At 40.5% G+C, this 12,484-nt stretch overlaps 1 protein-coding gene across 3 annotated transcripts in view; it reads left to right on the forward strand.

Moving 5' to 3' along the window:
- LOC115421210 (lactadherin-like) overlaps positions 1-10,225 on the forward strand; it is a 67,832-nt gene extending 57,607 nt beyond the window's left edge. For 2 of the 3 annotated variants that reach the window (XM_030136983.1, XM_030136985.1), the window contains 5 exons: positions 38-193; positions 4,490-4,634; positions 6,338-6,522; positions 7,116-7,271; positions 8,833-10,225. In XM_030136983.1, the coding sequence (XP_029992843.1) occupies positions 38-193; positions 4,490-4,634; positions 6,338-6,522; positions 7,116-7,271; positions 8,833-8,976 (786 nt within the window). In that variant the 3' untranslated portion in view covers positions 8,977-10,225. The remainder of the gene's footprint in view (positions 1-37; positions 194-4,489; positions 4,635-6,337; positions 6,523-7,115; positions 7,272-8,832) is intronic. The other variant, XM_030136984.1, reaches the window with a different exon arrangement.
- Positions 10,226-12,484: the final 2,259 nt, after the last annotated feature.

The following is a 12,484-nucleotide window of genomic DNA, read 5'->3' on the forward strand; positions in this document are numbered from 1 at the left end:
TGTGGACTGACGGTCTAGTGTACTTTTGTGAATCCAGATCGACCTGCAGAGGAAGATGCGTTTCACCGGGATCGTGACCCAGGGGGCGAGTCGGATGGGGACCGCCGAGTTCATCAAAGCCTTCAAAGTGGCGTCCAGTCTGGACGGAAGGACCTTCACCATGTACAGAGGAGACGGCCAGAGCAGAGACCAGGTCAGGATCTGCAGATCTGAACAGGGCGTTAGTGTCGCTCAGTGAGCTGGTCATCATGCATGTACGACAGTGTTGGGCAAATTACTTTTATAAAGTAATTAGTTATAGTTACTAGTTACTTTCCCAAAAAAAGTAATTGAATTAGTAACAGAATTACTCCTTCATAAATGTAATTAATTGCCAGGGAAAGTAATTATTGCGTTACTTTTTTGAAAAGCCTTCAAATATGTAAAAGGAAACTGATTTTTGAGCATGTTTCATGAGCTAGTTATAGAGTAGGACAGCAGACAGGTAGAAAACCAGGACTGTGGGGAGGCTGGGATCCACCAGGGCCCGGCTGGGATCCACCAGGGCCCGGCTGGGCCCGGCTTTTCCACCACATTACTGCATATGTGCATTTATAGAAGCAGATGCTCCTCCAGTTAATCCCACATCTGCTCTTTTTTCAGTCGCTCTTCCTGGATACAGCAGGAAATGTGTTCAGTCAGCCAGACTCACTGATAACCCCTCCCCTAAATTAGCTGATAACCCCTCCCCTAAATTAGCTGATAACCCCTCCCCTAAATTAGCTGATAACTCCTCCCCTAAATTAGCTGATAACTCCTTCCCTAAATTAGCTGATAACCCCTCCCCTAAATTAGCTGATAACTCCTCCCCTAAATTAGCTGATAACTCCTCCCCTAAATTAGCTGATAACCCCTCCCCTAAATTAGCTGATAACCCCTCCCCTAAATTAGCTGATAACTCCTCCCCTAAATTAGCTGATAACTCCTCCCCTAAATTAGCTGATAACCCCTCCCCTAAATTAGCTGATAACTCCTCCCCTAAATTAGCTGATAACTCCTTCCCTAAATTAGCTGATAACCCCTCCCCTAAATTAGCTGATAACTCCTCCCCTAAATTAGCTGATAACCCCTTCCCTAAATTAGCTGATAACTCCTCCCCTAAATTAGCTGATAACTCCTCCCTTAAATTAGCTGATAACTCCTCCCTTAAATTAGCTGATAACCCCTTCCCTAAATTAGCTGATAACTCCTTCCCTAAATTAGCTGATAACTCCTTCCCTAAATTAGCTGATAACCCCTCCCCTAAATTAGCTGATAACTCCTCCCCTAAATTAGCTGATAACCCCTTCCCTAAATTAGCTGATAACTCCTCCCCTAAATTAGCTGATAACTCCTCCCTTAAATTAGCTGATAACTCCTCCCTTAAATTAGCTGATAACTCCTTCCCTAAATTAGCTGATAACCCCTCCCCTAAATTAGCTGATAACCCCTCTCCTAAATTAGCTGATAACTCCTCCCCTAAATTAGCTGATAACCCCTCCCCTAAATTAGCTGATAACCCCTCCCCTAAATTAGCTGATAACTCCTCCCCTAAATTAGCTGATAACCCCTTCCCTAAATTAGCTGATAACTCCTCCCCTAAATTAGCTGATAACCCCTTCCCTAAATTAGCTGATAACTCCTCCCCTAAATTAGCTGATAACTCCTCCCTTAAATTAGCTGATAACTCCTCCCTTAAATTAGCTGATAACTCCTCCCTTAAATTAGCTGATAACTCCTTCCCTAAATTAGCTGATAACTCCTACCCTAAATTAGCTGATAACTCCTCCCCTAAATTAGCTGATAACTCCTCCCCTAAATTAGCTGCACACGTTGCTGCGTTCAAGTGAATGGGCTGCGCTGCGGACAACTCAAACTGGTAGATGTCATTAGTGGTTCAGGTGAAGGGGGCGTGGTCAACTCAGACTCATGGACACACAGGTGAAGCATGAAGGATGTGTGGGGGATTTGAATAGAAGAACAGTACATAAACGAACGGCTCGCAACGAATCGGTTCTTATCGTTCACTGAAAAGAACCGTTCAAAAGACTCCACTCATCCTTGAACGTCACACCTCTGCGTGGCTGAGCGAGTCAGGACAGAGAACAGCTGTTAGATCTCAGTGCATAGTAATGCACCACAGTTCACCGTCGGTAATGGTAATGACATTCTAACATTTCAAATAGTAATTAATTAAATTACCCCTTACTGGAAAATAATAACTGTGCTAGTAACGCCGCCATTTTTAACACTGTTATTCCCAACACTGATGTACGATGACACGTTACACCACAGGTGTCAAACATGTGGCCCAGGGGCCAAATCCAGCCCACCAAAGGGTCCAGTCTGGCCCACGGGATGAATTTGTGAAATGCAAAAATTACACTAAGATATTAACAATCCTTTTAGTTCAGGTTCCACATTCAGACCAATTCAATCCAAGGTTCTAATAGTTTTGGATTTTTCATTATAGTTTAGTTTTATTTAGTTCTGACTTTTTTTCTCTAATTCAGTTCATTTTAATTCATTTTTAGAGCAGGTTTGCTAGTTTTTATTAGGTTTCATTTTTTTCTAAATGCTTAGTTGTAGTTCAGTTGTAGTTTAGTTGTAGTTCAGTTGTAGTTTAGTTGTAGGTCAGTTGTAGTTTAGTTGTAGGTCAGTGGTCTCTTTTCTCTTCTTCTCTGTCGTCGTATTCAAATAAATCCCAGACAGGACTCTGCTGCTTTAGTCTCCATGTTTCCAGGTAGAGTGGGGACCAGAAGACGACTGGAAACCACAAGTGAACACAAGTAATTAACCGTCAAGTGTCATATGGTGCCGCTAGCTAAAATTGCTAGAGCAAAATAAATCGATTTCGTATCAATCCAACGTTGACAAAGACGAAAACAAAGGGAATTTTATCCATTATTTTTATCTGTTTTAGTTAGTTTTGTAAACACACAATACAGTTTCAGTTAGTTTCGTTTTTTCTTTGAATTATAGTTTTTACTTATTTCAGTTAACAAAAATGTTTTTTCAATTCTAGTTTTCATCATTTCGTTAGTTTTCGTTAACGATAATAACCTTGATTCAATCTCAAGTGGGCAGGATTCAGTAAAACATGACAACTCCAAAAGTTTCTCTATGTAAATGTAAATATTTTCATGCATTTACAACAAAACAAAGTATAATTTCACAAAAAAAATGTGAATAACCTGAACAAATATGAACAACTTGAAAAGTCTTAAGAGAAGTAAGTAGAATTTTAACAATATTCTGTCTGTAATTAAACGTTTTGTGTGTTTGTAGATCCACTGTGATCTGTAAGTTCTAATGTACATGTGTAAATGATAAACTGAGGCAGAATATTGTTAAAATTACACTTATTTTTTCAGTTTGTTCATGTTATTCACATCTTTTGAAAGGATAGTTTGTAGATTGAAACCTTTTCATAATGTAAATGTACTTTCTTTGCTCTAAAACATAGAGAAAAGTTTGGAGTTGACATTATTTCTACATTATTATGTCATTATTTTACTGGTTCGGTCCACTGCAGATCTAATTTAGCTGAATGTGGAACTGAACTAAAATGAGTTTGACAGCCCTGCATCACACTATGAGCTTCAAAGTTTACAGTGTTGAAGACAAAACCTGGTCAATACTGAGCAGATACTCTGACTGACCAGTAGAGGGAGCTGTGCTTTAATTTACAAAACCACAAAACCCATAAAGCTGCAGTGTTACTTTTGTGGCAGTTCCCAAATAAATTTTCCTCTCTATTTAACTTTTCTTAAGTGAGTTATCACCATTTATTAAAATATTATTCTCGTTATTTTGTGTTTCTTCAGTGAAAATCATGTATTTTTTCTATATCTAATTCACTGATCATGTAGAAGTTCATTAAATCTCAGATTACAGATGAGGATTATTTTATCAGAAACAGAGAAAACTGAAGAAAAAGTGACTTTTTCAGCAAAGATATAAATAAGTGAATGTAAAACCCAGTGTGTCCACTGATCCAACTCCATGGGTTTTACTGGTGAATCAGTGTTATAGAAGATGACGGTGTTTCCATGGTAACTATGGAGCCTCTGAACATCCAAATATGGTCATATCTGATGACCATGAACAGATGAAGAACTGTATTTTCTTTCTTTATTAAAGTATCTCTTTTAGATTTAGGACCGCATATGAAAGTGGTCCAGGTCAGATTTAGGACCGCATATGAAAGTGGTCCAGGTCAGATTTAGGACCGCATATGAAAGTGGTCCAGGTCAGATTTACGACCACATATGACAGTGGTCCAGGTCAGATTAGTGCTGTTCAGACTGTCTGTAACAGATCAGATCCAGGTCACATATGGACACAAACATCAGATTTGAGTCACATTCGTCTGCATCTGAACGTAGTGTAAATGTCAGGTCCCTGTTCACCAGTGGATGTCTGTGTGTTGTTTGACTCCATATGGTTCTCACCTGCTCTGTGTTTGTAGGTGTTTGCTGGAAATGTTGACAACGACGGCAGCAAAACCAACCTGTTCGATCCTCCGATTATCGCTCAGTTCATCCGCATCATCCCGGTGGTTTGTCGTAAAGCCTGCACTCTGAGGCTGGAGCTGGTGGGCTGCGAACTGAACGGTAAGCATACTGCATACCAGGGCTCTCAAACATGCGCCCCACCAAAGGTTCCAATCCGGCCCCTGGGATGAATTTACAAAGTGCAAGAGTTCCACAGATTCATTTTAGTTCAGGTTCCACATACAGACCAATACAATTTACAGTCAAATATCCTACAAGAAATAATGATTCCAGATTTTCTTCTGTTTGATGTGAAAAAAATAATACTTTATATCTATCAATAATGACAACTTCCAATTTTTGTCTTTGTTTTAGTGCAAAAAATAACATTAAATTATGAAAATATTTACATTTACAAACTGTCCTGTAACAATAAAATGTGAATAACCTGAACAAATATGAACAACCTGAAATGTCTAAAGAAAATTCAGCCCAATTTGAACTCTTTTCTGCCTGTTCCTCAGTGTTTAGTGTCTTTGTAGATGTGATCCAGAATGCACATGTAGAAATGATAAGTTACTACTCAAAAATCACCAAAATTCACCCAAAAATTACCCTAAAACCACCTAAAAATTACTCAAAAATCACCTAAAAATCACCCAAAAATCCCCCCAAAACCCCTAACATTATGCCTGTAAATAATGACAACTTCAAATGTTAGCGCAAAAAAATATTAAATTATGAAAATATTTACATTTCCAAACTCTCCTGTAACAATAAAATGTGACTAACCTGAACAAATGTGCCCAACCTGAAATGTCTGTATTAAATTCAGTCCAGTTTGAACTCTTTTCTTCCTGTTCCTCAGTGTTTAGTGTCTTTGTAGATCTGATCCAGAATGCACATGGACTAATGAGAAGTGGAGGAAGAAGACTGATAAAATTGCACTGATTTTTTTGAAGAAATTTCAGGTTTTTTCAGGTTATTCACATCTTTTTTGTTTGGATAGTTTATGAAAGTAAGTATTTTCATAACTTAATGGGGTTTTTTTGCACTAAAACACAGACAAAAATTTGCAGTTGTCATTATTTATGTTATTCTGTTATTATTTTACTGGTTCGATCAAATCAGACTGAATGTGGAACCTGAAAGAACGTGACTTTGAGAGCCCTGCTGCATACCACCACCATCATCATCCTCATCATGGTGTTGAACATTCCACTCTCACAGTGTCTGTGAAGTCCACAGGTCATGTTTCCTCTCATAGTTTTCACTCGCTGAAGCCGTATTTCTCCGTTCTCCAAACACTGAATCATTAATCAGAAACATGTGAACATATGTGACTAATGAGTCAAGAAAACACACGTCACATGTTCATGATTCTGAGGAAACACAGACGGGGACTCATTTGAAACCAATCACATTCTCATCTGTTGGTACTCTGTGGTATTACTGCTTTTACTGCAGTACCAGACAAGGTTCCAATAGTTTTGGATTTTTCATTATAGTTTAGTATATTTGGGTTCTTCAGGTTGTGTACTTGGGTTCTTCAGGTTGTGTACTTGGGTTCTTCAGGTTGTGCATTTGGGTTCTTCAGGTTGTGTATTTGGGTTCTTCAGGTTGTGTATTTGGGTTCTTCAGGTTGTGTATTTGGGTTCTTCAGGTTGTGTACTTGGGTTCTTCAGGTTGTGTGTTTGGGTTCTTCAGGTTGTGTATTTGGGTTCTTCAGGTTGTGTATTTGGGTTCTTCAGGTTGTGTACTTGGGTTCTTCAGGTTGTGTACTTGGGTTCTTCAGGTTGTGTGTTTGGGTTCTTCGTCCTCAGGTTGTTCAGAGCCCATGGGTATGAAGTCCCGTCTTATCTCGGACCAGCAGATCACGGCCTCCAGTACTTTCCGGACCTGGGGCATCGAGGCCTTCACCTGGTACCCACAGTACGCCCGACTGGACAAACAGGGCAAGACCAACGCCTGGACCGCTGCCACCAATAACCGCTCTGAGTGGCTGCAGGTAAGAGACTTGACCGGACTGGACCAGACTGGACTGGACCAGAATGGACTGAACTGGAGGAAACAGGACTGGACTGGACTAAACTGAACTGGACCGGACTGGACTAAACTGGACTGGACTGGACTGGACTAGACTAAACTCGACTGGACTGGATTGGACTGGACTGGACTGGAGGAAACAGGACTGAGTGAACTGAGGGAATGAGTCCAGACCTGAGGGGTGGGACTATGTGGACCCTGGTGTCATTCATATTTAGACTGTCCTTTTACTAAACTACACCACTTTAATCAGATTGGTCATTCCCTTCAATGATATATCGGTAACTCAACCTGAATATAATTAGTATTTATTTGGCCTCCCTTCATGTGATACGTCATAAGTCCTGGGATGGGGGCTGGGGTGGGGGCTGGGGTGGGGGCTGGGGTGGGGGGGTAGATGAGGGTTGTTAAAATGTTTGCTTTCTTCTGTTGTACTTTTGATTTGTTTACTCTGTGTTTATTTTTTTTTAAATGTGGACAAATTGTAATAATGGATGTTTTTGAGACTAATTCTTGAATAAACCGGTTGACAGTAGCCTGTCCTTTGGCCCACAGGTGGACCTGGAGTCTCCAAAGAAGGTCACAGGGATCATCACTCAAGGGGCCAAAGACTTTGGCTCGGTCCAGTTTGTGATGGCGTTCAAAGTGGCTCACAGTGACGACGGACAGTCTTGGACCATCATGAAGGACGAAAAGACCAGGACAGACAAGGTTCACATAGAAACTGTATGAGATCAGTCTGAACCATCAGGTCTGGACCATCAGGTCTGGACCAGACCTCATGAGTACAGTCTGTAGATGCTATTACTAAACCCTTCAAATTAATGAGAGACCACAATCCAGGTCCAGGTTCAGGTTCATATCAGGAAGGACCAACACTGTTGAGCAGAACCAAATTCAGACCAGGACTGAATCAGCAGCAGGTTTTGGATGCTTTTCTAATTGTTTATACCAGGGCTCTGCAGCCTTTATTATCAGTCAGAGCCATTTTGCCTCATCTTCCACAAAAAAATAGTCTGGAGCCGCAAAAAATAACAGAGCTTACAAACTTTTAAAAGTTTTATTCTTTTTTTACATTTTACTGTTACAACCACTGAATACAACAAACAAGTGCAGTGTGGAATGGATTCTGGAGTATGATTACTCCGAAAGTACACAGTAAAAGTATTTCATAGTATTTGTGCTTATAGTATATGAAGTACTAATACCAAAAATACCAAATTCATGAGGTACTTATTGGAAAAAATAATTTTATTCATCACTGAATTTAGTCTTAAAGCCTATTTCAGATGAAAAACAAACACTTTTGTAGCTTGGAAGGGAATCTGTTGTAGGATTACTCCAAAAGTACACAGTACTCATACTCATACAGTCACTCAATGAAAAGTATTGTTCTTTATGGAAATGATTCTCTTCAAAACTCAACACTGCCACTGCAGTTCCCAGTTGTTCTGCTCCATATCCTCCGTCTGGTTTCACATCCACAAGCTCCTGGAAAATGGACAGAATTATGTGAGTAATAAACAAAGTATGGACAGAACCGTCCGTCCGTCTGCGTTTTTAATGTAGAGCAGGGGTGTCCAACCGTGGTCCTGGAGAGCCACAATCCAGCATGTTTTAGATGTTTCCCTCTCCCAGCACACCTGATGGTCGTTCTCAGGCTTCTGCAGAGCTGGATGATGGGCTGATCATGTGAATCAGGTGTGTTGGAAGAGGGAAACATCTAAAACATACAGGATTGTGGCTCTCCAGGACCAGGGTTGGACACCCCTGATGTAGAGCAGAAATGAGCCCTTACTTTTGAAAGCACATTCGCTCCATGCAGCTCATCTACCGTAACTGTTGAATGAGTAGCGCACAACAAAAATGCTAGCGGCTGGCTTGAGCGCAGTAAAGGGAGGAGCCACTACAAGGAGGATGAAGAGACGCATGAGGCTCTGGAGCTGCAGGTTGACCACCCCTGGTTTATACAAAGAGAATTTAAGTAAAATGATCCAATGTCAAACTAAATTGTATATTTGTACTGGACCCACAGGACCTTTAGACTGCACAACCATGAACCTAGTCCTCCTCCAGACATTAGAACCCAGACGTCTGAACCCCCTGTCCATGTCCTGGTTCATATACAAACAGATGTGTGGTGCAGACTGTGCAGATGTTCATGGGATGTTTAAATGTAGACTGTCTTCGGTCCAGATGTGCAGGTTTTAACACGCTCTAACTGAACAGTGTACTCACCGTGTGCTCGTCTCTGATTGGCTGTCCTCTGCAGATCTTCCCCGGTAACAGCGACAACAACGTTCACAAGAAGAACATCTTCGATCCTCCGATATACGGCCGATACATTCGGGTTCTGCCGTGGGAGTGGCACGAACGGATCACACTGAGGATGGAGCTGCTGGGCTGTGACGAGTAGAACCAGGAACAGCCACCACCTGCACCGTTTACCTCTGACCTTTAACCTCTGACCTTTAATGTTTACCTCTGACCTTTACCCTCTGACCTTTAACCTCTGACCTTTACTATTGACCTCTGACCTTTACCGTTTACCTCTGACCTTTACCCTCTGACCTTTACTATTGACCTCTGACCTTTCCCTCTGACTTTTATCCTCTGACCTTTACTATTGACCTCTGACCTTTCCCTCGGACTTTCATCCTCTGACCTTTATTTGCTGACCTTACCCCTCTGACCTTGATTATTTACCTCTAACCTTTACCCTCTGCCTTTTATCTGTGACCTTTAACCTCTACCCTCTGACCTTTACTATTTACCTCTGACCTTTACCTTCTGCCTTTTATCTGTGACCTCTGACCTTTACCCTCTGACGTTTCCCCTCTGACTGTTTACCTCTGACCTTTAACCTCTACCCTCTGACATTTCCCCTTTGACCTTTACCCTCTGACCTTGACTGTTTACCTCTGACCTCTACCCTCTGACCCCTACCCTCTGTCCCGCCCCTCCCTCTTCCTGAGCCACACCTGCACTGCCTTGCTGTCACCTCCGGGGGCAGCACACACTCCACTGATGGCTGCAGATCAGGTGGACTAGGATCCACCACCTGATCCGCGTCCGTCACCGCGGCAATAAACCCCTCCCACCAGGTTCACCTGCACACCTGGAGTAACGCATCATATCAAAACCTCTGAAAGGTCAGGGGTCAGAGGTCACAGACTGCTGCGTCCGACGTCCTCTGTGAACCGTCAGACCTCGGAGACCAGTGGCTGGTGATGTACATACACGACCCCCCCCCTCCCCTTAACCCGCTGTTTGAGCACGTGCAGACGTTCATTCACCAAAGTACCGTCTGCTCCGGTCCGACCTCCTGAACGCAGACGCTCCGAACCACAGAGAAGAACCGGAGTTGAACGGGTTCATGAGTTCAGATGAACAGCCAACACTGTTAGGCAGCGTCAGTATTTTCCACTTATAGACACTTGAAGGATTTTTAGGTTGAACTAAGTCTGCATAAATGGATGTGTGTATATATAAAAAAAAGTATTAAAGTTTACCTTTAGAAATAAATAGAAAAGTAGAAAAGAAGTTTGTGTCAAAAGAAAACAGATGAGATGAACTGGAGCTTAAATAGAAACAGTGTCTTTAAAATTCTGCAAATCAAACTTCACATATTTAACAAATTAATAAATAAACACAGAGTTAATCTGTTCCTGAAGAGATGTCAGTGATTTAATTATTTTAACCTTTTCATGCACGACATAGTTGAACTGACTTTCCAGAGGGTTCTAAAGCTAATCTAGTCCAGACCACAAGGGGGCAGTGTCTGTAGACCCTCAGAAATATGATGAACTAAAGCAGGAGTGTCAAACTCAGTTTAGTTCAGTTCCACATTCAGCCTAATTTGATCTCCAGTGGGCCGAACCAGTCAAATAATAACAGTGAAAATTAGAAAAAATATATATATATATATTATATCATGATGAGGTTTACATCTACAAACTTTCCTTAAAAATCTGAATAGCATGAACAATTTGAATCATCTTAAGAAAAACAAGTGCAATTTCAACAATGTTCTGCCTCGGTTTGTCAGTTTATCATTCACACGTGCATTACAATCGCACAAAACATTTAATAACAGGCAGAATATTGGTCCAATTGCACTTGTTTTTCTTAAGACATTTCTGTTTGTTCATATTTGTTCAGGTTATTCACATTTTTTTGTACAAGTATAGTTTGGTAATGTAAACATTTTCATGTAATTTTACTTTTTTTTATGCCAGAAAAACAAAGAGAAAATGTGGGGTTGTCATTATTTAAAGGTTAGAATGATAATATTTTCCTGGTTCTGACCCAGTTGAAATCTAATCGGACTGTATGTGTGTGTATGTGGAACCTGAACTGAACCTGAACCTGTTTGATGCCCTTGGTTTAGATCCAGGATCCATCAGGTTTTTGTTCAAATCTTCAGGTTCAGTTTGACTTAGTTTCAGTTCTTCTGATACTTTGTGTTTGAACCAAAAAGACAAAAAAGTAAAAAAAAATAAAATAAAAAAAATATACTAATAATAATAATAATCTGTAAATTTTTCGTTGTTGGATTTTGGAGCTTGACTTTCTGACGTTAAGTTTGAGTTTTCAGCGTTCAGATGAAGACGAGGGGACGATGCACTGGGGGCGGAGTTTGTTCATGTTGTTTTTTTATGAATTGTTTTGTTCATATTTTTTTTGTGAATTCTTAATTGGTGGTAGTTTGTATTCTATGTTTGTGTTCTTTTTTCTAATCTAATAGAAGTCTGTGTTTCCATGACATTGTGTGTTTGGTTCCAGACGTTTGGACGGTAAACGCTGATGTGTCGCAGAGTTGACGTTAAAGCTGCAAGAAAAGGAAAAAAAAAAAAAAAGTTAAAGCTGCAGCCGCTGATAAGACATAACACCCCCCCACACACACACATGAATTATGAATATGAATAATCCTGGGCCTGTGCAATGTAGGAGGAGCTGAATATGAATGGGAGGCTGATCCGTGGTGGTGGTGGGGGGGGTGTTTGGGGGTAGGGGGTCTGGTTCCTGTGTCCCTGTACAGGATTAGTCTGCATGCTCTAGAAGCCTCTACAACCCTGGCTGTAACTCACTGCTGCTTTTCTACAAATCACCACATGTGTTCAATAAAGACGTGTTTCCACGGCGACGACAACGGTTTCTGTTGTTTGTTTGGGTTCATGTGTTGAACTGATGAATAAATAACCAGTAAATAGACGGGGCCGATTAATAATAGATCAGATCTATAATTCATCAGGGTTATGAAGATGAGCTGTTTTCCATTTGAAAGGTTAAAGATGGGGGGGGGGTCATGGGGGGGGGTCTTCACTGTGACAACATTCTGTCAGTAAACACACTCAGACCTCAGGCCTGTGGCATTCACTGTCTGCTCTAGAATCTGTAAAATTCAACCTCTGCTTCTTCCTCTGTTCACCGCTGAAAGCACACTGATCAATAATCAGTTCACAATCCATTCATTCGCTGTCGTGTTGAACATTTGGTTCATTTTTCTGTTCAGTTTGTTTATTTTCAGTTTTGTTTATTTCAACCATTTTTTTTAAAAGATTGATTTAGTTTGTTAATTTTCTGTGTTGATGTTTGTATGTTTATTATATTTGGTTCGTTTCATTTGTTTATTTTGTGTGTGTAGTTTTTGTTGGTATTCAGTTTCATTTATTTTGTTTACTTTGTGGATAATTTTGTTCTTTTTTTTGTTGATTTGTTTGTTTCAGTGTTAAATTTGATCTTTTTTTTTTTTTTTTTGCTCTAGGTCATTTTTACCGAAGCGAATTGCATTCACACAAAACAATAAATTCGGCTCTGTTTTTCCAAATTAACAAGATAATTATCTCGTTAATTCGGAAAAACAGCCAAAGTTATTCTTTTGTTTGAATGCAATACGCCTCTGTACATTTTGTTCATAATTA

The sequence above is a fragment of the Sphaeramia orbicularis genome, chromosome 6 (assembly GCF_902148855.1).
Source record: "Sphaeramia orbicularis chromosome 6, fSphaOr1.1, whole genome shotgun sequence".
NCBI classification, from domain to species: Eukaryota; Metazoa; Chordata; class Actinopteri; order Kurtiformes; family Apogonidae; genus Sphaeramia; species Sphaeramia orbicularis.